General features: G+C 41.6%; 2 protein-coding genes across 6 annotated transcripts; both read left to right on the forward strand.

Moving 5' to 3' along the window:
- The first annotated feature begins 1,325 nt into the window (after window positions 1-1,325).
- On the forward strand, window positions 1,326-12,863 carry LOC113145832 (oxysterol-binding protein-related protein 2-like). 4 transcript variants are annotated; one of them, XM_026332938.1, is made up of 14 exons: window positions 1,326-1,465; window positions 1,580-1,863; window positions 1,947-2,058; window positions 4,263-4,338; window positions 5,088-5,222; window positions 5,605-5,702; window positions 5,818-6,000; window positions 6,528-6,635; window positions 6,729-6,818; window positions 6,911-7,025; window positions 7,510-7,629; window positions 8,833-8,956; window positions 9,092-9,182; window positions 10,954-12,863. In XM_026332938.1, the coding sequence occupies exons 2-14, from the start codon at window positions 1,827-1,829 to the stop codon at window positions 11,054-11,056; spliced, it is 1,392 nt and encodes a 463-aa protein (XP_026188723.1). In that variant the 5' UTR covers window positions 1,326-1,465; window positions 1,580-1,826; the 3' UTR covers window positions 11,057-12,863. The 4 variants fall into 4 exon arrangements, with proteins under 4 accessions (XP_026188723.1, XP_026188727.1, XP_026188728.1 ...); XM_026332942.1 differs by having other exon boundaries at window positions 1,382-1,465; window positions 1,735-1,863; XM_026332943.1 differs by having other exon boundaries at window positions 1,384-1,465; window positions 1,585-1,863.
- Window positions 12,864-13,296: 433 nt separating this feature from the next.
- LOC113145857 (proteasomal ubiquitin receptor ADRM1-like) lies at window positions 13,297-27,766 on the forward strand. Of its 2 annotated transcripts, XM_026332979.1 has the most exons (11): window positions 13,297-13,446; window positions 13,551-13,684; window positions 14,009-14,236; window positions 14,318-14,434; window positions 23,608-23,731; window positions 23,851-23,937; window positions 24,073-24,184; window positions 24,936-25,177; window positions 26,447-26,604; window positions 26,715-26,817; window positions 27,416-27,766. In XM_026332979.1, the coding sequence occupies exons 3-11, from the start codon at window positions 14,027-14,029 to the stop codon at window positions 27,517-27,519; spliced, it is 1,257 nt and encodes a 418-aa protein (XP_026188764.1). In that variant the 5' UTR covers window positions 13,297-13,446; window positions 13,551-13,684; window positions 14,009-14,026; the 3' UTR covers window positions 27,520-27,766. The 2 variants fall into 2 exon arrangements, with proteins under 2 accessions (XP_026188764.1, XP_026188766.1); XM_026332981.1 differs by lacking the exon at window positions 13,551-13,684 and having other exon boundaries at window positions 13,317-13,446.
- The last annotated feature ends 143 nt before the right edge of the window (window positions 27,767-27,909 follow it).

Genomic DNA, 27,909 nt, shown 5'->3' on the forward strand with positions numbered 1-27,909 from the left:
GAAAGCTACAAATCAAGCCAGAAACCTTGGTGTAATCATTGACTCAAACCTGAATTTTAACAACCACATAAAATCCATCACTAAATCTTCCTATTACCACCTGAAAAACATTGCTAGAATAAAAGGTTTTCTTTCTACACAAGATGCAGAAAAACTTGTTCACGCATTTATCTTCAGTAGGTTAGATTATTGTAATGGCTTGTTCACAGGTCTTAGCAAAAAGTCAATCAGGCAGCTGCAGCTAATCCAGAATGCTGCTGCCAGAGTCCTTACAAACACCAAGAAACTGGACCATATCACATCAGTTCTCAGATCACTACACTGGCTTCCCGTTAGTCAAAGGATAGATTTTAAAATTTTATTGCTAGTTTATAAAGCACTAAATGGTTGTGGACCAAAATATATCCAAGATATATTAGTTCCCTATGAGGTTTCCAGACCCCTCAGGTCATCTGGGACAGGTCTATTGTGTGTTCCTGAGGTCTGCTCAAACTGTCAGCTCATTCAAATCTGGACTGAAAACTCTGTTGTTTACTGCTGCCTTCGAATAATTGTTATCTTTGTTTTCTTAATGTGCTTTTATGTTTTATTTTAATTTACTTGATTTAAATTTATTTTATGTTAAATGTCTTTATTTTTATTGCTCTTTTCAATGCTTTTAATGCTTTTAATGTAATTATATGCCTTGTAAAGCACTTTGAATTGCGTAGTGTATGAAAGGTGCTATACAAATAAATTTGTCTTTGCCTTTGCCTTTTAAGGGTATTCATGCCACTTTATGGGCATACTCCACTGGGCCTATGAGAAAAGTGTTGTTTTAACTTCACTACATTTGTTGACAGCTTGAATTTCTTTATAAATAATAAAAAAAAAAACACAATATGCAGTACAATACAGTTAATTATACATTCTCAGTAAAATGTACTTGCAGTAGGCGATCATAGGTGTTTAACGTGCAAATAACTCTTATCTGGTCTAGATGGAGCAAATTTGAATTACTGTAGTAAATAGTTCGGTGGGTCCCATCCCAGGGGTCAGGGCCTTTCAAAGGGTCCCATGATAAATCTGGGACAAATCTTTCCTACAGATATTTATAGTATATTATATATAAATATATTTATTTTATATATATGTAGTGAGTTACAGTGAGGAGGAATTATAACGTAGCTTAATAAACTAACTAGAGCAAACTTCAGTACCCAGGTTCCAGCACTGGGCGCGTCTGTCCAGCCTGTGTCCTGTGTGTCTTTTTAATGTCACATTATTTACTCTGTGATGAAAATAGCTGCTGGACTCAACATCTGCTCTCTTCCGTCTATTTCTACACCGCTACTGGCTGTGATCTGATTGGCTGGAGGGCCTTGTCAATCACTGTGTCCTTGCCGCCCACTTCCGCCGAGCTTCAGAGGCAGTCCACTGTTGGCTAGTTTATGTTAACAGAGCCTTATTTGACGCTAATTCACAGGTATATGTGATTGAATATGTCTGAATCTTGGTGTCTGTATTGGTGTTTGTGTGTCCGTGAATGTGGTGGTACTGTTAGCTAATCTCTGCTGCTCACTCTCCCGGTTTTACTCAGTGCAGCAGCGATGCTAACAGCTAGTTAGCTAGTCCGCTGACTAGTAGCTGAGACTAACGAGCTGTCTCCGCGGTGTTCGTGGCACTGGCCGGGGTCTGGCGTTAAACGACACATGCCGCTGCCCTGCTCGGTGTAACGAGGCGTCCGTGTTGCAGGTTTGGCCCTGTGATGCTTCGAGAGGCTGAGCTGCAGGGACGGGCCGCTGGTGGCAACATGACTTCTGAGTGACTCGGTGACTGTGCTCAGCATGAACAGTGAAGAGGAGTTTTACGACGCTGAGACAGGTGAGACAGGTCTTAACCACACTGGCCTCTCAAATGAGCGCAGAGTGTCTTTACCGTCTTCACCCTCCCCTCGTCTCCATCAGGGCTGGAGTCAGATGATTCCTGCGAGGTCAGTTTCAAAGACGCCCTGGTGTTTGACAGCAAGCAGCTGACCGATGGCAGCGCCGCCCAGGAGAATGGAGTGTGGGAGCGCAGGTGATGAATCATGCACAAGTTACATGAAGTGAAAAGATGTAAACACAGCGCCTGCAATCCTCCTCCAAACATCTGACTGAGGATCTGAAATAAAGCTGATACCTACCAAGCGTTGGATGCTATAAATGTTGATATTTCAACTATGTGAATGCCATCAAAAACCGGCAATCAAGAGAAACTGTCCAAATCCAAGAAAAGTTTCAGATAAAACTAGGCAGAAAGACAAACCCAGAGCGTTATGTGAAAATTCATGGAAATTCAAACATCTGACGTGTTCTAAGCAGCATCTGGAAATTCAGTTTCTGTTTAAAACAGATGTAAAATAGAATTGAGTTCTTTGGCCACAATCTACAAATTAATTGAAGTAAGGTTATGTATGGTCATGGTATTTACATCTTTTCACTTAAAAATATATATGTAATCCAAGCTAATGCATACAACTATGTACAGTGGTGTGAAAAAAATGTTGGCCCCCTTCCTGATATCTTTTTTTGCACATTTGTCACACTGTTTCAGATCAAACAGATTTAAATATTAGTCAAAGATAAGTAAACACATCATGCAGTTTTTTATTTTTTTTTTTTTTTTTAAAATTAAGGGAAAACTAAATCCAAAACTTCATGGACCTGTGTGAAAAAGTGTTTGCCCCCTAAACCTAATAACTGGTTGGGCCACCCGCAGTCTGTTGCAGCAATATGGAGGAATTTTGGCCCATTCATCTTTGCAGGATTGTAATTCAGCCACATTGGATTGCATGAACCGCCTCTTTAAGGTCATGCCACAGCATCTCAATCAGATTCAGGTCAGGACTTGACTAGGCCACTCCAAAGTCTTCATTTTGTTTTTCTTCAGCCATTCAGAGGTGGACTTGCTAGTGTCTTTTGGATCATTGTCCTGCTGCAGAACCCAAGTTCGCGTCAGCTTGAGGTCACGAACAGATGGCCAGACATTCTCTTTCAGGATTTTTTTGGTAGACAGCAGAATTCATGGTCCCATTTATCACAGCAAGTCTTCCAGGTCCTGAAGCAGCAAAACAGCCATCACACTACCACCACCATATTTTACTGTTGGTATGACGTTCTTTTTCTGAAATGCGGTGCTACTTTCATGCCAGACGTAATGGGACACACCTTCCAAAAAGTTCAACTTTAATCTCGTCAGTCCACAGAGTATTTTCCCAAAAGTCTTGGGGATCATCAAGATGTTTTCTGGCGAAACTGAGATGAGCCTTTATGTTCTTTTTGCTCAGCAGTGGTTTTCGGCTTGGAACTCTGCCATGCAGACCATTTTTGCCCAGTCTCTTTCTTATGGTGGAGTCATGATCAGTGACCTTAACTGAGGCAAGTGAGGCCTGCAGTTCTTTGGATGTTGTTGTATGGTCTTTTGTGACCTCTTGGATGAGTCGTCTCTGCGCTCTTGGGGTAATTTTGGTCGCCCGGCCACTCCTGAGAAGGTTCTCCACCGTTCCATGTTTTTACCATTTGTAGATAATGGCTCTCACTGTGGTTCGCTGCAGTCCCAAAGCTTTAGAAAAGGCTTTATAACCTTTTCCAGACTGATAGATCTCATTAAATTTCTCTCTTATTTGTTTTTGAATTTCTTTGGATCTCAGCATGTCATCTAGCTTTTAAGGATCTTTTGGTCTATTTCACTGTGTCAGGCAGGTCCTATTTAAGTGATTTCTTGATTGCAAACAGGTGTGGCAGTAATCAGGCCTGGGTGTGTCTAGAGGAACTGAACTCAGGTGTGATAAACCACAGTTAAGTTATGTTTTGGGGGGCAAACACTTTTTCACACAGGGCCATGTAGTTTTGTAGTTCTCTTAATAATAAAAACCTTCATTTAAAAACTGCATGATGTGTTTACTTGTGTTATCTTCGACTAATGTTTAAATTAGTTTGATGATCTGAAACATTTAAGTGTAACAAACATGCAAAAAAAAAAGAAATCAGGAAGGGGGCCAACACATTTTCACAGCACTGTATGCATATGTGGTACCACAGCTTCTTCACATTTTTTGCAAAGCATTCAGATTTACTGTCGGTGTTGCTTCATTAGTCAGTCATGTCACTCACTAACAATTTTGAGCTTCACAATATTCAATGTTCTGTCTTTACTAGTCAGATGTTAACTGATGCACCATCAGAAGCATTGTCTGATTTCAGATCTTTTACGTCTGACTTGGCCCAAATATGTGTCCCCAGGAAAGCACTGCCTGCAGAAATGATCTCCAGAAACAACTTCAGTGTGTGGAGCATACTGAAGAAATGCATTGGCATGGTGAGTCCTGCCTGCCTCTAAACAAAGCTAAGAGAACAAAAAGCTACTATGCAGAGATAATATTGTTTTCAACTACTCAAGCAGCTAGGCAATTTGAATGTATAACATAACATTCACTGCAAGCAAGGTGTAGACAGATTGTGTTTTTTTTTGTTTTTAATAATTGAATATCTTTACCACACCAGTAAAACACCAGTTATGACTGAGCTCTTTGCTCGTGTCTCTGCTCAGATAGCAGTAATTGGGCTGAGACATGTTTTCTTTGCAGTTGTCTGAAACAAACCAGAATAACTTAAGTGAAAAATTGAATACAATGAATGCAAGAGTCATGTTTTGTCGCTTAGAATTTGCACAATAGCAGCAATCCTCTGCTCTTGTCATCGAGCACAGGAGTTCCTTCAGCAAGAGGCTGCTCTCCATGAACATTTTGTATTAGTTCCTAATTCACTGTTTATGTATCTTGTAGTTATTTATTACTATTTATATGTGCTTTTAATGCATTGTGTTTATGGTCGTGGATGTTTTTGGATGCTGTGATATGGAGCAGTTGAGTAGCTGAATTTCTTTTGGAATTAATAAAGTTTCTATCTGTCTATACGCGCTGCACGATTAAGGTGATTTGTACAGTGCTGCTGCCTCACCCTTTGAATCTTATATAAAAACTGCTTCTGTTCTTGTTAAAATTTCTGATTTGTTCTTCAGCTTAACTGTTGTGATTCCTGTTAAAAGTCATGCTTGTGGTGTTACAGGAACTGTCCAAAATAGCAATGCCAGTTGTGTTCAACGAGCCGCTGAGCTTTCTCCAGAGAATCTCGGAGTACATGGAGCACACTCAACTTATCTACAAAGCCTGTGGTTTATCTGACTCCATAGAGCGCATGCAGGTACAGATAACAGATAACTCTGGTCTTATGTATTTGTCTGGTTTTACAGTCTTTTTGTTTCTCTTGAAAATAAATGCCCTTTGTTTTAAAATTGTACTAAACAGACCTACACAGCTAAATGTAACAGTCTTTACTGTGTTTTAGTGCGGCAGTGATTATTTTGTTCATAAAATATTCAATTATTCTGTTGATTAATTTTCTAGTCCTTAATATGTCATAAAGCAGAGGTGATCTTTTCAAAATGACAAAAATATATTCTGCTTACTGAGACATAAAACAAAGAAAAGCTGCAAATCCACATAAGCTGCAACAAGGAAATGTTTGTGATTTTTCCTTTTAAAAAATAACTAATGATGAATTTTCTGTCAAACCTCTGTGACAGGTTGTTGCTGCTTTTGCTGTTTCAGCTGTAGCATCTCAATGGGAAAGGACTGGAAAGCCATTTAATCCTTTACTGGGGGAGACATACGAGCTTGTAAGGTATTAGAGAAGACTGTTGACAAAAGCCTGTGGAAGCTTAAATTGCATTGCAGTTTCAGCTTGGTGTTCTAATTCTTTTTGTGTCATTTATGTGAGTTTTTAAATGTTTTTTAAGAGAGGATGAGGGATATAGATTGATCTCTGAGCAGGTGAGCCATCACCCCCCTATCAGTGCCTTCCATGCTCAGTCACTGAAGCAAGAGTTTGAGTTTCATGGCTCCGTCTACCCGAAACTCAAGTTCTGGGGCAAAAGTGTGGAGGCTGAGCCCAAAGGCACCATGACACTGGAGTTACTGAAGTGAGTATTTGTAACAGATTTTTGTAGAGTCCTGCACACTAATATGTTGTGTTGCGCTTCTAATTGCATTTGATAGTTTGAATGGTGTGTTAGTACCCTGTGTTTGCATTTTGGAATGACTTTTCTGGTTTCATTCATTTCACATGAATATGAAGATAAGCATCTTTGCCACAAAGACTAGAAATGGGGAAACAGTGAGCCTGGCTCTGTCCAAAAGTACCAAAATCCACCCACCAGTACTCTTAAAGCTCAGTAATTAGCACAATATATTTTATTTATTTATTTTGTATAAAAGATGAAAGGAAAAAAATGACAGTTTGTGGTTTTACAGGTAAGTTTTAGTTAGTGAGCTCTGAAGCAATAGGTGGATTTTGGAGCCGGGCTAGATGTTTCACCTTGTTTTCAGTCTTAAGATAAGTTAACAATTATATTAGAGACTAGCATCAATCGAACTCTGCAAGAAAGGAAATAAGTGTTTTTTCCAAAAAGTTCAGATATTCTCTGAATATGATATGATTTTCTTATAGACATAAAGAAACATACACATGGACAAATCCGATGTGCTGTGTGCATAACATAATTTTGGGAAAACTCTGGATTGAGCAATATGGAACTGTGGAGATCATCAACCACAGGTACAATGAGAAATACTTTTCTGGAAGATTTAATCTGTTTAAACAAGTGCTCACTGATGGATGTGTGTGTTTTTTTTGTATTTTATTTCTCAGCACGGGAGATAAGTGTGTGTTGAACTTCAAACCCTGTGGCATGTTTGGAAAAGAGCTGCACAAAGTAGAAGGTCATATCCAAGACAAAAAGTAAGAGCTTGGCCTACTGCAACACTGTGAATGGCCAGCGGCTGTGATTCCTTTTCTCTGAATTAAATCTGAGGTCTTTGCTGTTGAACCAGCAAGAAGAAGCGACAAGTGATCTATGGAAAGTGGACAGAGTGCATATACGGTGTGGACCCCAAGGTTTACGATACATACAGGAAGACAGGGGGAGACTCTAAAAAGCTGAAAGAGGTGAGTGACGCTCAGGTTTGAGGAAATCTGAACCGACTGACATTTGACTGTCTGCTAAGATTAAAGCTGCCTTGAAGTTTGACCTCTTGTTTGTCGTTGACATGTTTTGTCTTAACAACGTGAAACAATCTATAAATTTTACTCATCACTCTAAAATCTTTTTCTCAAATGGTATCTCTCCCTTTCACAATAACATGCAGTGGCATTAGTAGAAGGTAAGGTAAAAGCGTATTTGGTATGTGTAGTGTGCTACTGATGTTGTCTACTTATGTTTAAATGTAATCTATAATTAGATCATTGCCAGCACTAATCCATAATGTCTTGCAAAGACATACATTGTTGCTTGAGAGCCGTGTTGAATTCGTGGCCAATGTAGTTCTGTGAATCACCTGTTTGCACATGTACTCTACATACTGTAAGCTTTAGCTGGTCACTGTCCGTGTCCTGTGATGGTTTTTTTCTGGATTGATGTGTGTGTGTGTAGGAGCACAGCTGTGAAAGTGAGCAGGAAGACGATATGGCAGAAGTTCAGGAGACTGTGACAGTGATACCAGGAAGTGCCTTACTGTGGAGGATAACTCCACGGCCCGCTCACTCAGCCCAGGTCAGTATCTCACACATACCCAACACAAACACAGCCTCTATGTTTGTCTCCATTCGGGGGCCGCATCCTTTGAAGGCCGCCGTCTACAAAGGTGTGGCCTTTGTAGCAAGCTGAATATGGGCTGAACCACAATCATATGGCATAATCTGCGGAGGATTTCCTGTTTGCGTCACCAGCTGTTTCCATTGGTAACGTTGAGTCACAAAGCTCTGCTCCTGTTGCCTAGCAACCGCAACAGCTGCAGCTGAACCAGAGTAAGCGGGAAAATTTGTTATCGCTAATGATGGAGCCAGACATTTTGATTTTATTTATTTATTTTTTTGTTTTATATTCTGTTGGAGGAGAATGAGCTGCTTCAGTGTGAAGGTTGGGCCACAAAGGATGTAACAGTTGAAGTCTTCATTTCTCAGGGAAAGAGCCTTCGAAATGGGACAGTCTTGTTGCAAGGCTGTTGCAATTAGGCTTTAAATGCAGCCCAAGGATGAGGTCCCTGAATTGAAACACACCTTATGTATGCAAACAGTTTTAATTTACGCATGATGCAAAGTATTAACAGGAAATACGTGAGTGTAGTGTTGATTTATAGCCAACATGCAACAAACAAAAATATAAAACCATACCACCACCAGGTTCAGGTGGTTTAAAAAGGCTTGTGATGTTACCTAGTGGTGCAGACACCATAGTGTGGCAAATCTTGCATGTGTTTTTGGTCCACGTCGGTTTCCTCAAATCAAATGCTTCCATTCCAATTCAATAGAGGTGAATGGGATTTTATTTGTTGTGCTTATTTTGAAAATTACATTTGAATTCTTGACATAATTCTATGTTGATAGTTTGCCCAGAAGGTATTTTATCTCATCAAAAAACTGATTGTGAGTTAACACAAGTAATACACTGACAGCACTGATGGTGTGTTTAAATGTAAATCTTTTAAATGCTGTAAACACTACAAACATAAACCTTTAATTAAAGAGTGGTTATTATGTTGTGTGGCATGGTGGTTTGCACTGTCGCCTCACAGCACAAAGGTTCTGGGTTTGTATCCAGTCTGACCATCCATCCGTATCAATTTGTTTAACAGAATCAGAGCTGCTAAGACAGTGACAGAGATATAAAGGGTCCTGTGTAATTCCTTTTTTTACCACATGATGTCAGAAAAGTAGTACAATATATTCAAGAGGTTCTGTGTTTTCTCCTATGTAGATGTATAATTTCACCAGCTTTGCCCTGACACTAAATGAGCTGGAGCCCGGTATGGAGAGACTACTGGCACCGACAGACTGTCGGCTGAGACCCGACATCAGAGCCATGGAAAACGGAGACATAGGTAACACCAACTTCACTGAAGTAACATGCAGAGAAAAGCTAAAACGAGTCTTTCTACAGACATTTAGACATATTAGCAGTACACTCACACACTTCTTTAATGGCTTTTTTATTCAAACATACATGTGTTTTATAGACACAGCAAGTACAGAAAAAGAGCGGCTAGAGGAGAAGCAAAGGGCAGCACGCAGGGAACGCTCCCAGGATGAGGAGGAGTGGTCAACCAGGTTTGTGTTTGTGATATTTTGTTTTATAAATTACAAATTGTTGCTTTTTCAAGGTGTTGTATCATAGCTTTGAAGTAATTCCCATTTCAGACATGCTCTTTGCTACATTAGTGTGATGGAAATGTAACATGTCTGTCTTGTGTTGAAAAAACACCCAAATCAAAAAGAAGACAAAAGTCGTAGTTGCTGTCTTTCTATGTTGGACACAAATTTCTGTTCCTCAGTCTTCCTTCACATCATTACTTTCCAGGCCAACAGGATTCTCAGCAGTGGCCTGAGTTTGTTTTTATATAATTTAACCTTAATTTAACCAAGTCTGTGGAATACGTTCTCTACAATGGAGACCCAGCGAAGTGCAAACCACACATAATGTGAAAATTAGAAAACCAAACATTTGTTGTGTACTGTGGTCTATGTCTGACAGGGGCTTATGAGGGTCCCCAATTCCTGGTATTGTGCCTTTGCATCATTTGGAAGACTATTCCAGATTTTAGCTACATAAAAAACTGAAATGCTGCTTCTCCCTGTTTAGTCCTGACTATGGGCACGAGCAGATGGCCTGTCCCTGATGTTCTCAGAGTCCAAGATGGTTCATATGGCACCAACATGTCAGAGATGTACTGTGGTGCTGAGCCATGACTTATACACAGGCAGTGCTGTTTTAAAATCTATTCTCTCAGCAACGGGAAGCCAGTGCAGAGATCTGAGAACAGGAGTAATGTGGTTGTACATCCTGGTTCTAATCCGGACCAGAGCAGCAGCAGCTGCCTTACAGCTCGTTATGTACACCTTGTTATGAAAGCACCATGAGCAGGCTGTTACAGTAGTCTAACCTGCTGGAGATCAATAGATGGATTAGTCTGGTTTAGACATGATACTTTTGATTCTGGCAGCGTTTTAGAGGTGGTAAAATGCTGATTATATAATTCATTCAATATGGCTGTTAAAATTCGATTCTGAGTCCATGAATACCCCTAGATTTCTAATGTGATTTTTAAATTTTAGAGAAAGAGACTCAAAGTGACTGCTGACACTTTCTTTGTTTCTGTGGCCCAAAGATGATTACTTCAGTCTTGTCTCTGTTTAGTTGGAGAAAATTTTTTTGCACCCACACAGTGATCTGTTCAATGCATTGACACAGTGCATTGACTGCTCCGTATTCACCGGCTGTGATATGTAAATCTGAGTGTCATCAGTGTAATTATGGTGGGACACATTATTGCTGCGACAGAAGGGGTCCCAAGATGGACCCCTGGGGGACCCCACATGTCAGGGCCAGTTGGTCTGAGACAGTTACCAATTTCAACAAAGTACTTTCTGTCTTCAAGATAGAACTTAAACCATTTAACAGCAGTACCAGAGATATCTATCCAGTCCTCTAACCTTTGTAACAGGATCACATGGTCCACTCTGTCAAAAGCAGCACTCAGATCAAGCAGTACTAAGACATAGAATATGCCAGCCTGTGAGTTAACCATATTATCCCTAAAAAAGGCACAGACACCACCACCCTTTTTGTTTTCTCGTGTTTCTGATAGAAACGTGAAATTAGGTGGTCGAGCTGGTTGGATTTTAGTGGATCGAGGGACAGAGGTTGTGCTCTTGGATGGCAAATGGGGTGGTGTTTGCTGGGAGGATGAATTGAACTGCACTTCTCACAACTCATCACAGCAGCTGCTCACCCTCCTCAGGACTTTACATTGCTACTGTTACACAATGTTTCCCTTGTCCCATCACTAAAAACAGGTTCTGATATGTTTTGTCTCTTCAGGTGGTTCCAGCTGGGAACCAACCCTCACACAGGAGCTGAGGACTGGCTGTACACAGGTGGATACTTTGACAGGAATTACACTGACTGTCCCAACATTTATTGACACAGGAGGTGCTCAGTGTGGAACTCTCCCCTCTGATAGGATTTACATTATTTCTCTCAGCACCTAAGAGTTGTATCTATGTGACGCTCACTTGTGTACTTAATTTTTGTTTGATGTGCTGAAGAGCTGGTATCAAAAGGTGATCAGATATTTTATCTGATCATCTGCAACTGACTGTGAACGTTGTCCACAGAATAAATGTAATATTAATAAGGTAAATTTTAGAATTTACTTACTTCAGATGTGGACATCGAACATCTTCATCCTAATATGCCCTAATCATGATTCTGACAGTAGTAGTCCTCATGTTACTCACCTGTTGTGGGTATGAAACCAGTCTCCTGTGTGATCTCTGCAGTGGTGACATGCTGCTGCAAATCACAAACCTCTGGATTCTGTAATCTCACATGTAGCTGTGCCACACACTTCTGTCCAGTTGCATTCAGATATCAGGGGTTGTTTTAATCACATCTGCGACTTTTATATAGCCAATTTCAATATTAGATGTCTATTTTAGTTAGCACTAAGCATCCCTAAAATGTCACAAGTGTGATCATTTTCTGTGAATAGAGACTTACAGTAGACATTAAAGATGCTTATACCCACGTTTATTGCCTCATTAAACAGATATTGATACATTACAATGTTGTCCACTGTAATATAAGTGATGTGTATAATAATTGGTGCATGCATGGTCACCAAGATGATTATTTACACAAGATAAAGCCATAAAAACTTTTCTGCACTGGGTATAATGCTGTAAATGCATTTATGTACAACTTAAAAACACAGGGATACAGAGCATATTTGGTTAAAACAGAGGTTTCCAAAGCTCCAGCCACAGGCATTTTTAAATGGTTCCTCTTGTGTTCTATATGTGCACAGGTTTTCAACACACAGTCCTTTTTAAGCCTGATATTGTTTGTATTTGGCAAATTGGCACCATTAAAATTGTGCCTGATTAGCTACTAGATACTAATGAGAACTTAAGAATATGATGATTATCATGCAAGCTCTGCAGTTATTACGAGCATTTTTATTCTGCAGTTTCTAAGCTGCTTAAGTAAATAATAAGAAATAAACAACATATAATATCCTGTAAGAAGTATAAGTCACACTGAAACTAAAACTGTGTATCATGCCTGTGTGTTCAGATTGGACTGCATTTTGGCTTCCCTCAGGGGAGGTGCTCTCCACTCTTTGAAAACCTCTGGTTTAGACAGATCTGTGTCCTACTGATTCCTGATAATAGCCATTGTCTTAATATGTGGACAGGTAACTCCATAAATTGAAGCTGAGTTTTTGGACACAGTAGGCACCTTGAACCTATGCAAATTGATCTATCCCATCTGCCCACCTGAAACGTGAAAAATAAAACAGTTTCTCGTCAGCTGGAAGCCGATGTGCGCTTCAGACGCTACAGAGGCGGCAGTTAATGAACGTTGTGTGCTGGTAATATAAGGCTTTCGTGAACATGGTACAGCAGTATAGATTTACACTGTAGAGAGGGTCCGTTCTGTTCCCAAGCACTAACCCTGCATTACATGTGTTGTATAATGAACGATCTGACATGACGTCTCCCACAGCTGCTCTCAGCTTCACTCTGAATTCAAAGCACTTTGTGAAGCCTGCAGGCTCACCCACATGGTTCTTCTCATGCTCTTTACCCCCTCGTCTTTCTGTCTAGCATTCATTTGAAAATGTTTACATTGAATGTTCGTTGATCTTTGTTTCCTCTTCATATTGTTACCATATAAAACATATGCAAACAACGTATATTTAAGAAATAAATTATGGGCAATTAAAATTACCAGCCTCATCATTGTTTGAACAATTTTGCTCACAATACACCAGTTTTCCACGTAAACATTTATTTTACCACTCTGTGTTATTTATACCACTGCTTCACTAACTTAAGAGTCACACACCAACTAACAGCTTATTGATGTGCAGCATGAGTCAGCACAAGTCGGTGTGAAACACATTCATTATTTGTTCTAAGAAAAATAACTCTAGGAAAAATATGACTTATGATTAAAACAATCCTTTAGTATATCATGACATTAAAATACTTTAATATATGTGCACTGTGTGTACTGTAGAGTAAGGCAGTCCCCTCACATGGTGACACTAATATCATGTGGGTGGATTTCATGTTTACTCTTTCATCGGATTAGTTTAGACCTTTCCCTGGACATGACCCTGACCCATGTCCAAACACACAGGGCTGTTGTGTCATCTCTACCGAACATGCGCAGGGGAGTTAAAGCCCAGGTTATTGGCAGACTGTTTGGCCAATCACAGTGAACCACCAATCACCAGTCAGCCAATCGCCGTCATCTTCAGTGAGTTGGACGGTTCTGCGGCTGAACGATCATTCAGAGGGAAATGTAAGTGCAAACATGTTTGTTTTTTTTTTAACTGTGATTTGAGTCTCAGGTAGCGTCCAGGCGCGTATTTACTCCGCGTGTTTGACATGTACGTTTGTGACCAGGTGGTGACCACAGTGAGCTGCAATCGGGCTGCTGTCTGCAAGGCTGCAGAGTCATCTGTGCTGCGTTTCAGGCTTGTAGTGTGTCTTTACTGGAGGTTGCTCGTTTCACTCGGATTTAACATTTTAATAATCGGGTAAATGTTTTTCATCTTGTTCTTCTCATTTCTGTCTAGTACAGCTTTATAATCCCCAGAGGGCTGTAACACAACAAAGCCCTAGAAATATTAGCAAATAGGAGTATCCTTTTTATTCAACCCGCCTTAGTCCACCGGGTGATAGTGTTGATAAACAGAGAAGCATTCCTCCGTATGATCATACGAACACTTTCATTCAGACTACATGTGCTCTGCGTGTGTGCCGTGTGACAGGAAATCACTCAGTATGTCGCAGACATAGGCCAATCATTAGTACGTTACTTGATCACGTTAACAAAACTACCTTGTGTCTGTCCCTGCAAGTGGTCTGTCCTCATCATCATGGCCTCTGGAGCTCTGTTCCCCAGCATGGTGTCTGGGTCCCGCGGCTCCTCCAGTAAGTACCTGGTGGAGTTTCGTGCCGGTAAAATGACCATGAAGGGCAGCACGGTGACCCCTGACAAGCGCAAAGGTCAGGTCTACATCCAGCAGACTGACGACTCTTTAATCCACTTCTGCTGGAAGGATCGGACAACAGGGAACGTGGATGACGTGGGTGACGCCGCCTGTGTTTAATACTTTTGGTTTGGTTTTAACCTTTTAATATTAACGCAGTTCATGTCCTAAATGTAGGACCTGATCATCTTCCCTGACGATTGCGAGTTCAAGCGGGTGAACCAGTGCACCACTGGACGGGTTTATGTGTTGAAGTTTAAGGCTGGCTCCAAAAGACTCTTCTTCTGGATGCAGGTATGCAGCCGGATGATCTCCTCCACACACATTTGTATTCAAGATGTTTTAGTTTCAACAACTGACCCTTTATTTATTTATTTAGTTTATATTATTAGATGTGTCCAAGCATGGTGTGCTAACCTGTTAAGGTTAAATCAAATCTCAGTCATCATATAAACTGCACTGCTGGTTATAGAGGAAAGATCACGATTCTCTTCAGACGAAGAGAAGAAGAAGAAGAAGTACTTTATTAATCCCCAAGGGGAAATTCAGTTGTTACAGCAGTTATTAAATTTGAGATTATTTAAATTATATTGATTAATAGTAATTCATAAAGTAATTAATAAAGTAATTAACTATTTATTTGGGGGGGGTTTGTGTGTGTATGTGTGTGTGCGTACATGCGTGTGTGTGTGTGTGTGTGTGTGTGTGTGTGTGTGTGTGTGTGTGTGTGTGTGCGTGTGTGCACGTTATTGGAGGAATTATAGAGTCTTATGGCCGTGGACACAAAAGACTTCCTGAATCTTTCAGTCTTGGATTTAGGGGGAATTAGTCTGTGGCTGAATGAACTTCCCATTCGCCACAGTTCCTCATGAAGTGGGTGGGCAGGATTGTCCAATATGGAGTTTATTTTGTCCACCATCCTCCTCTCCGCCACAGCCTCCAGACTGTCCAGTTCCAGTCCAACAACAGATTTTGCCTTCCTGATTAACTTATTTAGTCTGTTGGCCTCACCAGCCTTGATGCCACCTCTCCAGCACACAACTGCAAAGAACAGTGCACTTGCTACTACAGACTGATAGAACATCTTCAGTAGCTTGTTGCACACACCAAAAGAACAGAGTCTCCTGAGGAAGAACAGTCTGCTCTGTCCTTTCTTGAAGAGTGCATCTGTATTGTTTGACCAGTCCAGTTTGTTGTTAATGTGGACTCCAAGGTATTTGTAGGAGTCCACAATCTCTACTTCGTCTCCAAGGATGGAGACAGGGACTGGGGTCTTCCTGTTCCTCCTAAAGTCCACCACCAGTTCTCTGGTTTTCTTGATGTTGAGCTTTAGACAGTTGTTGTTACACCAATCAACAAAGCTTTTTATCAAGTGTCTGTATTCCTCAACCTTATTATTGTTGATGCATCCAATGATTGAAGAGTCATCAGAGAACTTTTGGAGATGACAGGTTCCTGAGTTGTAGTGGAAGTCTGAGGTGTAGAGTGTAAATAGGAATGGTGCCAGTACAGTTCCTTGAGGTGCACCGGTGCTGCTCATCACCACATCAGATATGCAGCCATCTAAGCGAACAAACTGTGGCCGCCCAGTGTGGTAGTCTTTGATCCACTCCACCATATCTGCAGGAACTTCCATATCCTGCATCTTTGCACTTAGCAGGTGGGGCTGAATAGTGTTGAAAGCACTTGAAAAGTCAAAAAACATGACTCTCACAGTGTTGCCCTGCTTCTCCAGATGGGAGTATGTTCTGTGCATTAAGAAGATGATGGCATCTTCCACTCTGATGTGTTCCTGATATGCAAACTGCAGGGGGTCCAGAAATTCAGACACTTGGGACCTCAGGTGTTGCAGGACCAGTCTCTCAAACACTTTCATGACATGTGATGTTAGCGCTACTGGTCTGAAGTCACTAAGGGTACTGGGACGGGTTCTTTTTGGTAATGGGACAATACAGGAAGTTTTCCATAACTTAGGCACCTTTTTGAGCCTCAGAGAGAGGTTGAAGAGTTTCTGAAAAACCTCTGCACGCTGTCAGAAGTCAGTGCTTGTGTTTGGGTCATGTTAATGACAAACTGGTGCATTTGGCTACATATCTGGGTGAGTAGCTGAACATCCGGGTAAGCGAATCACTTTTGTCTTGCAGGCGTGTCGTGTTGTGTGTGTTGTGTGGTTCGTCTGCAGACTGGCGGCAGACTAGCTGTGGTTTGGCACACCTGGGAACCGGCTAGACTTTGAACGGTTCACTGGCTGCTGCATTCCGGTGCTGGTCGGGTACCTTTCTGTTTTGACCGGTGTTTGTTGCTATTTCCTGACTTAGCGCTCGTTGGCCTACCGGTTAGCTTAGCTAGCTAGTTAGCTTGCTAACATGGCCTCTCCCTCTCTCTCTCTTTCTTGCTCGGTGTGCCACATGTTTAGTTATTCCTCTGCCTCCTTTAGCGATAATGATACCTGTATTAAGTGTAAGGTTCTGTTAGCCTTGGAGGCGAGGATCACTGATTTGGAAGCGCGGCTCCGCACCTTCGAACAAAAGCCAGCTAGCCTAGCCCCGTTAGCTGGTGTGGAGCCACCGAGCTCAGGGTCTGTTAGCGGTCCAAGGGCAGCTCCGGAGCAGCCCGGAGAATTAGCCTGGGTGACGGTCCGAAGGAAACATACTCCTAAGCAGAAGCCCACGGCTCATCACCTGCCTGTTCACGTTTCTAATAGATTTTCCCCGCTCAGCGACACACCCGCTGAGAAACCAACTCTGATAATTGGCGATTCCATAGTCAGGAACGTGAAAATAGAGACACCAGCGACCATAGTCAAATGTTTCCTGGGGCCAGAGCGGGCGACATCGAGTCAAATCTGAAGCTGCTGGCTAAGGCTAATCGTAAATATGGGAAAATTGTTATTCACGTCGGCAGCAATGACGCCCGATTACGCCAATCGGAGGTCACTAAAATTAATGTTGAGTCGGTGTGTAACTTTGCTAAATTAATGTCGGACTCCGTAGTTTTCTCTGGACCCCTCCCCAATCTGACCAGCGATGACATGTTTAGCCGCATGTCGTCGTTCCGTCGCTGGCTGTCTAGGTGGTGTCCAGCAAACGATGTGGGCTTCATAGACAATTGGACCACTTTCTGGGGAAAACCCGGTCTGATAGCGAGAGACGGCATCCATCCCACTTTGAATGGTGCAGCTCTCATCTCTAGGAATCTGGCCGAGTTTATTAGCCGACCTAAAGCCTGACAATCCAGGGTGGGGACCGGGATGCAGAGACTCAGTCTAAAACGCTTCTCTGCAGTTTCCTTAGAGCCGCCGCCCCCTTCAAACCACATAGAGACTGTGTCTGCCCCTCGAACATATAAATCAAACAAATCAGAAGTTAACAGAAGAGGAGTTATTCATCAAAACTTAATAAAAATTAAGACCACTCCTCTTATTGAACAGAAAAACAGAACTGTCAAATGTGGATTATTAAATATTAGGTCCCTTTCTTCTAAATCTCTGTTAGTAAATGATTTGATAACTGATCACCAAATTGACCTACTTTATCTTACTGAAACCTGGTTACAGCAGGATGAATATGTCAGTCTGAATGAATCAACCCCCCTCAGTCATAAAAATTATCATGTTCCTCGAAGCACAGGTCGAGGTGGAGGAGTAGCTGCAATCTTCCAGTCAAACTTATTATTAAACTTTCATCCTCAGAACAGTTATAACTCATTTGAGAGCCTCACTCTTAGTCTCTCACATACAAACTGGAAAACACAAAAACCAGTTCTACTTGTCATTTTGTACCGTCCACCTGTTCCTTACTCAGAGTTTTTAACTGAATTCCCTGACTTCCTGTCTGATTTAGTGCTTAGATCAGATAAAGTCATTATAGTGGGAGATTTTAACATTCATGTAGATGTTGAAAATAACAGCCTCAGCATTGCATTTAATTCTATATTAGATTCAATTGGTTTCATTCAAAACGTTAATAAACCCACCCACTGTTTTAATCACACCCTTGATCTTGTTCTGACCTATGGCATCGAAATTGAACATCTAATAATTTTCCCCCCAAATCCTGTTTTGTCAGATCATTCTTTAATAACTTTCGAATTTAAAATGATGGATCATGCAGCGTCTGGAAGAAAATTCCACTACAGCAGATGTTTATCTGACAACGCTGTTAATAAATTTAAGAAAATGATTCCATCTTTATTTGCATCTATGCCAAGTATAAACATAGTGGAGGGCAGCTGCCTTAATCCTACTCCCTACCAAATTGATCATGTTGTTGACAGCGCTGTAACCTCACTGCGTGGAACGCTTGATTCTGTAGCCCCTCTGAAAAAGAAGTTAGTGATTCAGAGAAGACTAGCCCCATGGTATAATTTACATGTTCGTACCTTAAAGCAGGCATCACGAAGGCTGGAAAGGAAGTGGCGTTCCACAAACTTAGAGGAAATTTTTCTAGCCTGGAAAAACAGTCTACTAACATATAAAAAAGCTCTCCGTAAAGCCAGAACTGCATACTATTCATCACTAATAGAGGAAAATAAGAACAATCCCAGGTTTCTTTTCAGCACTGTAGCCAGGCTGACAAAAAGTCACAGCTCCGTTGAGCCCAGTGTTCCCTTAGCTCTCAGCAGTGATGAATTTATGAGTTTCTTTACAAATAAAATCACAACTATTAGAGATAAAATTCAGCAGATGCTTCCTATACCTGCAATAAATGAATCTTTTACTACAGTAGCTCTTGAATCATCTGTAGGACCTCAGTTATGTTTAGACTGCTTCTCTCCTATAGATCTCTCTGAATTTACATCAGTAGTTGCTTCATCGAAATCATCAACGTGTCTCTTGGACCCCATCCCGACTAGACTGCTTAAAGGCACCCTGCCATTAATGAACTCATCTTTATTGGACTTGGTAAATTTATCTCTAGTATCAGGCTACGTACCACAGGCCTTTAAGACTGCAGTAATCAAACCTTTACTCAAAAAGCCTAGTCTTGATCCAGGTGTCTTGGCTAATTATAGACCAATATCCAACCTGCCATTTATTTCTAAAATCCTAGAAAAAGCTGTTGCTAAGCAGCTATCAGACCACTTACACAGGAATGAACTATTTGAAGATTTCCAATCAGGATTTAGAGCACATCATAGTACAGAAACAGCACTGTTGAAAGTTACCAACGATCTTCTCTTAGCCTCAGATAATGGACTTGTTTCGATACTTGTCCTCCTAGACCTTAGTGCAGCATTCGACACCATTGACCACAACATCTTATTACAGAGACTGGAGCATGTGATTGGTATCAGAGGAACAGCGTTAAAGTGGTTCCAATCCTATTTATCGGACAGATTCCAGTTTGTTCATGTCCATGATGAACCTTCCACACGAACAAAAGTTAGTTATGGAGTTCCACAAGGTTCTGTGCTAGGACCGATTCTGTTCACCCTGTACATGCTTCCTTTAGGATATATCATTAGGAAGCACTCTATTAATTACCACTGCTATGCGGATGACACTCAGTTATATCTATCTATTAAACCTGTTAACACAAACCAGTTAACCAGACTTCAAGCCTGTCTAACTGACATAAAGGCTTGGATGACCAGTAACTTTTTACTTTTAAACTCGGAGAAAACAGAAGTCATTATATTTGGGCCTAAAAATCTCAGAAATAACTTTTCTAAAATTATAGCTACTCTAGATGGCATAGCCCTGGCCTCCAGCACTACTGTAAAAAACCTTGGAGTTATTTTTGACCAGGACATGTCCTTTAACTCACACATAAAACAAATTTCTAGAACTGCATTCTTTCACCTGCGCAACATTTTCAAAATTAGGAACATCCTGTCTCAAAATGATGCAGAAAAACTAGTCCATGCGTTTGTTTCCTCAAGGCTAGATTACTGTAACTCATTACTATCTGGATGTCCTAATATCTTAATAAAAAGCCTCCAATTAATCCAGAATGCCGCAGCCAGAGTCCTGACAGGAACTATCAAGAGAGATCATATTTCTCCTATATTGGCTTCTCTTCATTGGCTCCCTGTAAAATATAGAATAGAATTTAAAATCCTTCTTCTCACATACAAATCCCTTCATAATCAAGCTCCTTCATACCTTAAAGACCTCATAGTACCATATTATCCCAATAGACCACTTCACTCTCAGAGTGCAGGCCTACTTGTGGTTCCCAGAGTTCTCAAAAGCAGAATGGGAGGCAGAGCCTTTAGCTATCAAGCTCCTCTCCTGTGGAACCAGCTCTCAGCCTGGGTTCAGGAGGCAGACACTCTCTGTACTTTTAAGGCTAGACTTAAAACCTTCCTCTTTGACAAAGCATATAGTTAGGGCTGGCTTCAGGCAACCCTGAACCATCCCTTGGTTAGTTATGCTGCTATAGGCCTAGACTGCCCGAGGACCATTGGTGCACTGAGCTCCCCTACCCTACCCGCCCCCCCCTCCCCCTTCTCTCCGACCTCATGTATATTCCACCATTGAATGTTACTAACCTTGTGCTCTCTCTCTCCCCTAGTTTGTGCTCTCTCCCTCCCTCTCTCTCTCTCTCTCTCTCTGTACCTTCTGCAGGTGTCCCTGGTCCTGGAGCTGTTTATCGCTGATGTGCAGTTACTGGCCCCACCAACTTGCAGTGTCTATTTGTTGTTTATTGTTGCTGTTCTTTTCTCTCTGCTCTATCCACTCACCCCAACCGGTCGAGGCAGATGGCCGCCCAAACTGAGCCCGGTTCTGCTGGAGGTTTTTTTCTTCCGTTAAAGGGAGTTTTTTCCTCTCCACTGTCGCCAAGTGCTTGCTCATAAGGGAATTGTTGGGTTTTTAGTTTTAGTTTTTGTAAAGTGCCTTGAGATGATTTGTATTGTGATTTGGCGCTATACAAATAAAATTGAATTGAATTGAATTGAATTGTCCAGCACACACCTTAAGTACTCTGGGACTGATCTCATCTGGTCCTTTTGCTTTGTTGGCCTTTAGTTTAGCTAGTTCCTTCCTCACCTGTTCTGTGGCAAAGGCTGGGCCTGTGTATTGTGTTGATGAGGAGTCAGATGATGAGGGCAGAGGAGGAGTTATTGGATGTGAGGTATACTTCAACGTTGTATGGCTGCTGATAGAGGAGATGGTATCAGTGGGCAATGGGGAGGCAGCATTGGCAGAGATGTTGGGTGGGGTGATGTGAAGAAACCCCAAGGCATCAGCTAAGGTGGTGTAGGGAGGAGGGATGGTGTGTGAGGACAATGGATCAGAGTAAGAAGCAGAGGTGGTGTCAAATCTATTAAAGAACAGGTTAAGTTCATTAGCAAACTTTGAGTCTCCTTCCACAGCAGTGTGTGACTTCTTATAACCAGTCATTATTTTCATCCCATTTCCACACCTCTTTGATATTGTTCTGTCTCAACTTGTGCTCTACTCTGTCTCTATAGAGCTGCTTTGCCTCCCTCGGCTTCCTCTTGAGTTCTTTCTGCACAGCCCGGAGTTCCTCCTTGTCTCTTGCCATGAATGCCCTCTTCTTCTTGTTGAGGAGGCCTTTAATGTCCTTATTTATCCATGGCTTATTATTGGGGAAACAACAAACTTTTTTGGATGGAACAACATTGTCCTCACAGAAGTGGATGTAATCTGTGATACAGTGAACGATGCCTTCGATGTCCTCACCATGAGCGTCCATGAAAAGGTCCCAGTTTGTAACCCTGAAGCACTCCTGCAGGGCCTCCTCAGCATCCTTTGACCAAACTTTCACATATCTCTTGGTAGCAGACTGCTGTCTTACTACGGGCTTGTATGTTGGTACTAAATATATTAAGTTGTGGTCTGATCCACCAAGTGGGGGTAGGGCTGAAGAGCTGTATGCCTCCTTCACATTGGCATAAAGGAGATCAAGAATCTTATCTCGTGTTGCACAGTCCACATACATAAAGCGTCAGAGTTCCCGAAATACTGACATGGTTAAAATCCCCATTAATTAGTATAAGGGCACTGGGGTGTTTTGTCTGGAGACCAGCGACAACTGTGTGGATGATGTTACATGCACTCTGTGCTGCACCTGATGGAGGAATGTAAACGGTCACAACAATGCCGTGTGAAAATTCACGGGGCAGGTAGTATGGCCTCAGTCCAACCACCAATAGCTCAATGTCTGGAGTGGAGATACAGTCTTTCACTGTTACATTTCCAGGGTTGCACCATTCAGAGTTAACAAAAACTGCAAGACCACCTCCTCTTTTCTTGCCGCTCTGTTTCCCTCTGTCCGCTCGCACTAGTGAGAACCCAGGCAGTTCAAGCGAGCTGTCCGGTATATTTTTATTCAGCCAGGTCTCGGTGAGGCAAAACAAGCTACACTCTCTGTACTCTCGCTGGCTGCTAGCTAAAGCTGTAAGTTCATCCATTTTGTTGCAGAGTGATCTCACATTCCCCATAATAATTTTTGGGAAAAATGGTTTAAATCTCCTACGTTTTTCTCGATGCTTCACTCCTGCTCTACAGCCCCTCCTGCGCCTCCTCAGGTCTTGGGGGATTTCAGGTTTTATACCAAGAAGCAGACTTGTTCCCTTGAGAGCTAACAGTTGCTCCCTTGTATAGATGCCGTTGCCACAGAAACGTATATTTTCTGATGCAGTTTCCATAATCTCCATATGTCTTTCCACAGGAATTCGAAAAACCCAACTCATCCACTTTCATCTGTTATCAGAGAGAGAGCATAGATCTTGATTTGACTTGGATTAACAGATGATAATTCAGTAAAAAACTTGCAAAAAACAAACAGAGGAGCTGCTGTAACAGGCTGCCACCTAACAGGCGCCATTCTAGAACAATGAGATGTCTGTACTTGGAGTGGCACAGTTGTAATTAATATTGCCCCAATAACTCTGTGGCATAGACCTGCATTGTTGACAAAAACTGTTAAAACATGTAAATAAGCCAAACAACTCCTTCTTCTTCAGATCTTCAGGAGCAACAAATGGTCTCCTGAGTTCAGACAGGGTGGAACTCACTGGTGGTTTTTGTCTTTTCAGTGGATTTTAATTGTGCTGTCCAGTCCAGTCTTACTCTGATTCCTTTTTTACGAACTTCATTAATCCCAAAAGGGAAACTCAGGTAGTCAGAGGAAGAGCCAATCATTTTGCTAACTTCATAAAATAGACATTTTTAAAAGGAGGCTCACAGTGGAGGCTTGCTTTACTGTGTTCAGATCAATGGGAGGCAAGAATTTGTCCATAATAAGACAAACCAGTCTTGTCCTTCAGAGAGTCTGATCAGTTCAATGCATTTTTCTATTTTACTTGAGCTTCAAATTAAAATGGGAGTGATCAGTTCTTATTTACACATTAAACAAATCAATCTTCGGTGCAGTAAATCAACTTTAAAAACATAGATTTTATGTTAGAACACCTTTTTCTCTGAAGGTCATTAGCAAACAGCCAGTGTGACTTTGACAGCACCTCGCTTAGTTTCTCTGTTTTTCCGATCTCAGGAGCCAAAGACCGACAAGGATGAGGAGTACTGCCGCAAAGTGAACGAGTATCTGAACAACCCACCAATGCCTGGTGCTCTTGGTAGTGGCAGCAGTGGAGGACACGATCTGTCTGCTCTAGGAGGTAACAGACCCTCATGTTACTCTAAGCACACAATAACCTGGACAAGAACCAGGCAAACGCCATAAAACAACAGCCAAAAACAGAATGTCATTCTGATGCTGCCTTGTCTTTATGTAAAGGTGAGGGTGGTCTGCAGAGCCTTCTGGGTAATATGAGCCACAACCAGCTCATGCAGCTCATTGGACCAACTGGACTTGGGGGAATTGGTATGTAGCTTCTTAAAGGGATCCTCAAGGTACAGAGATGAGTGGGTGAAAACATGATGCAACATATTTGCTCCAAAGTGAAAAATATCCTTCATGCTCTCAGGAGAATAATCTGGCTGCTTGTCTGAATACCAGGTGGTCTTGGAGCGCTTGCTGGTCCAGGCTTGGCCAACCTCCTGGGCAGCGGCACCACCAGCAGCAGTAGCAGCAGCAGCAGCGTTCCTGCAGCCAGCAACTCCTCAACAAGGTACCTGTCTGTGAAATAGCCACAAATTCTTCAAATATTCCCTTCAGCACTCTGTTCACACACAGCTGTTGGCTAGGTATTGTGTGTGTGCTTTAAGAGTCCCAGCTTTTTGTGTTAGTTAGTTAGTTAGCAGTTTGTTCTTTTGGTGGCATACTTTTCTCATTGCTGCTGGTACATAGTCAAATGTAGAAGATGAGGTGTCACCAAGAAATATTTGAGGGGCAGCCGTGACAGGCATTAGGTAGGCGAGCATAAGCAGCATCAGCTGTCCAAAACATAAACAGTAAAAGTCAAGTTTTAGTGCCAGTAATAGCAGTGACAAATCATGAGTAGAAAAATTCATTGGTAAACCTTGAAAATTGCAGTTTGGCAAAAAAAAAGAAGATAAATATTGAGCAGAATGTGCAATTTTCTTCTTCCTGAGTGGAGGTAAACCTGGTGCAACGGATGTTTTTGTTATAACAGAAAACTGCAATGGCAGCTACTGAGATCTTAACACTTAGTTAAGTGTGTGTGTGTGTGTGTTTTTTTCTCCATGGGTTACATCATGATTATATTATTTACTGTGTAATATCTGTCATACAGCAATTTTTTGTTGATCGTTTAGTCGCAGATATAGATTTGATACACCACAAAATAAAAACAAAAATGACAGATTGATGATTATTCCATTATCTCACACTGAAAGTTTGATTCAGTAAATGTTCAGTTACCTTGGATGTAAATCAGGTGTTCTTCTTCCTCCCCTCAGTCCGTCCACAGCCGTCACCCCCACCTCTACCTCTGCTGCCAGCCGCCTTGGCTCATCCCAGGTGCCCACCACCCCCATCACTCCCTCTGCTACCTCGGCAGCCTCCCCCACAGCCACCACCCCATCCACCCCTGCTGTGTCCTCTCTGGCCGCAGGAGCAGCCAACCCCACGCAGCCCATCCAGCTGAGGGACCTGCAGAGCATCCTGGCCACCATGAACGTGCCTGCCAGCAGCCAGGGAGGTGAGGGGCTTGACCACAGAAAATGTAGCTTCCAGCAGGGTGCAAACTCTTCTCCTCAGAGCTGAGATAAGAGCAACACTTAAATAATAATAACCAAAGGGAAAATGAATAATGATGGCTAATTAATGTAATTTTAGCTTATGCAACAAATAATTAGCATTGTCAAGACAACACTTCTATAACACCATGTAATTGTGACCAAATCAGTTCAGCTTGTTGCAGAAGAAGAAACCCCCTGTAAACACTGCAGTCTGTGGATGTCTGTGGATGTAAATCTGTCTGTGCCACACTACATTTGGCACAACTCTCCGTCCTTCCTGCTTCATTGACACGATGCATCACCCTTAGCCTCCCTACAGACACACAGAGAGCTAGAATATGCTGAGGGAGTAAAAAGAGGATGAAAGAAAGGAGGAATGTAAAACTGGATGAGGTGTTATAGGCACATTGAAAGAAATTAACAGTGGATCACATGAGTACTTCAATGTGAAATGGGACAAAGCCATAGCGAATTAGCAGCTGAGTTTCTGCAGTAGTTCTCAGCTCTGTGGGTCTGTATAGTGTCTGTGCTCATTGTTTTAGTTTTACAGACACAGCTTTGCTCAGCTGCTCTCATATAGTGCTGCTTTCACTGAAAAGGTTGCTCAGCACTGAACAGCAGACAAACCAGTTAGAAACTACCCACTGAGCAGCTATAAGTAAGATATTTTTCAGGAGTTGTTAGAGAGCAAATCAAAGCTGAAGGGACAATGAATGGGCCTTCAGTACTTCAGAACTGAAGGACAGTTTGTTCCTAACTAGCTCCCCTGATCCACTGACAAGGCGATAACATCGGTCAGTAAATCCCGTACAGCAGCTTCCGTGCTAAGGCAGAAAGAGCACTCGAAGCCCTGACAGGAGCTGAAATATAGGCAGTGCAATGAGCAACGAGTGGAGGTAGCTGCTTTGCTAACACCTGGTTTCCAAGTCATTGCACTTGGTTGTGGCTTTACTAAACAGTTGCTATGCAGCTGCTATGGAGTCCCTGGGCGGTTGCTATGGTGTCTCTGAGTAGTTGCCATGGTGCTTTGAGCAGCAGGTAATACCAGTGTTATCATTGAGATTATCACCCGCAACCTGCAAACAGATTTACATACAAAATATGGTGATTATACTGATGTTCATAAAAAACAAGTTGCCAAGCCCGAATTACAAATAAAAAGTAGTGATGTTATAACTAATAAAAATAATATGGAGAACATTATTTAATTATTTTGTTTGTTTATGCAGTGGATCTGGCCAGTGTCCTGACACCTGAGATCATGGCTCCCATCCTAGCCAACCCCGAGGTGCAGCAGAGGCTGATGCCCTATCTGCCATCTGGAGAGTCCCTGCCTCAGAGCTCAGAGGAGCTCCACAACACACTCAGCTCGCCTCAGTTTCAGCAGGTAAGGTTTCAGTTAATTAACTGATGCAGTTTCTAATAAGTGTTTTGTTGGCATTTAGCATCTCATTGTGGCATTTGCCCTTGTGCTGGGTATTTATTATCTCTCTGCAGGCTATGAGCATGTTCAGCAGCGCTCTGGCGTCCGGGCAGTTAGGACCCCTAATGAACCAGTTTGGCTTTCCTGCAGAGGCTGTCGATGCAGCTAACAAAGGAGGTCAGTGTTTTAACCGCAAGCAAAGACACTGTTATGCACCTTTACTTTAATATTATACTTAAGAACAGTTTTGGAGTATTTTGAAATTAAGTTAAATAATACTTGAAAGGCCAAAGAGAAACTTTGCTCTACCACATTTGACAGTTTTAGATACTTGTTTCTTTGCAGATTAAGATTTTACATACAGAACCTTGAATCATATAAAATATTACATATTGTTATAAAATACCCAACAGTAATTAAAATCAACACTGCTATAGTACTGTCAGTACATACACACATTAAATGTATCAGTAATAATTAATACAACACAATTCATAACAGCATGGACAGGGACTATTTTTTTGTCTTTCACTGATAATACCTACTTTACATAGCAACGTTCCTGCTTCACTATGAGTAAAAGTCATTTTGACATTATTGTACATGATCCTAACACTCAAATATTTTAGGTCTTGCCTTCAACCAACATATACGTTCATTTGTTTTTTTTCTATTTATATAGAAAACAAGGCCAAGTTGTTATTCATCATTATTACTATTGGTCTGATCATTAAAAAAAATAATTTGCATCCCTGAAATCAATCTGTCTTTGCAGATGTAGAGGCTTTCGCCAAAGCTATGGAGACAGAGACAAAGTCAGACCAGGATGGGGACTCTAAAGACAAGAAAGATGATGATGAAGACATGAGTTTGGACTAAGATCTGTAGAAATATTATTTAATGTATTTATTTAGCTGCCTCTGCTGTTTCGTTACTATTCCGTATTAAGGATTGTTAACAGGATAATAGAAACTGACTCCTCCTCAGCTGATAGTGCTGTGTTCATGCTGTGACAATGTCTTGAATTAATATGTACTGATCTATCTGAACATGTCATTCACCTGCACGTCAACTATCTGCCCATACTGTCCTAACACAAGAGAACAGTAAAATGATGACAAATGCTGTTTATTTTCTGGCCTTGTTTGCAGTCTCACTGCTTTTAGAACAGTAAAATCTCTTGCTATAGCTATGTCTTACCCACTGCACCCAGAAGAGATGGAGACTCCTGCAAACACTAAATTATTGATTGGTTGACTTGGGAGAGGA

This window comes from Mastacembelus armatus, chromosome 7 (assembly GCF_900324485.2).
Source record: "Mastacembelus armatus chromosome 7, fMasArm1.2, whole genome shotgun sequence".
Lineage (NCBI taxonomy): Eukaryota > Metazoa > Chordata > Actinopteri > Synbranchiformes > Mastacembelidae > Mastacembelus > Mastacembelus armatus.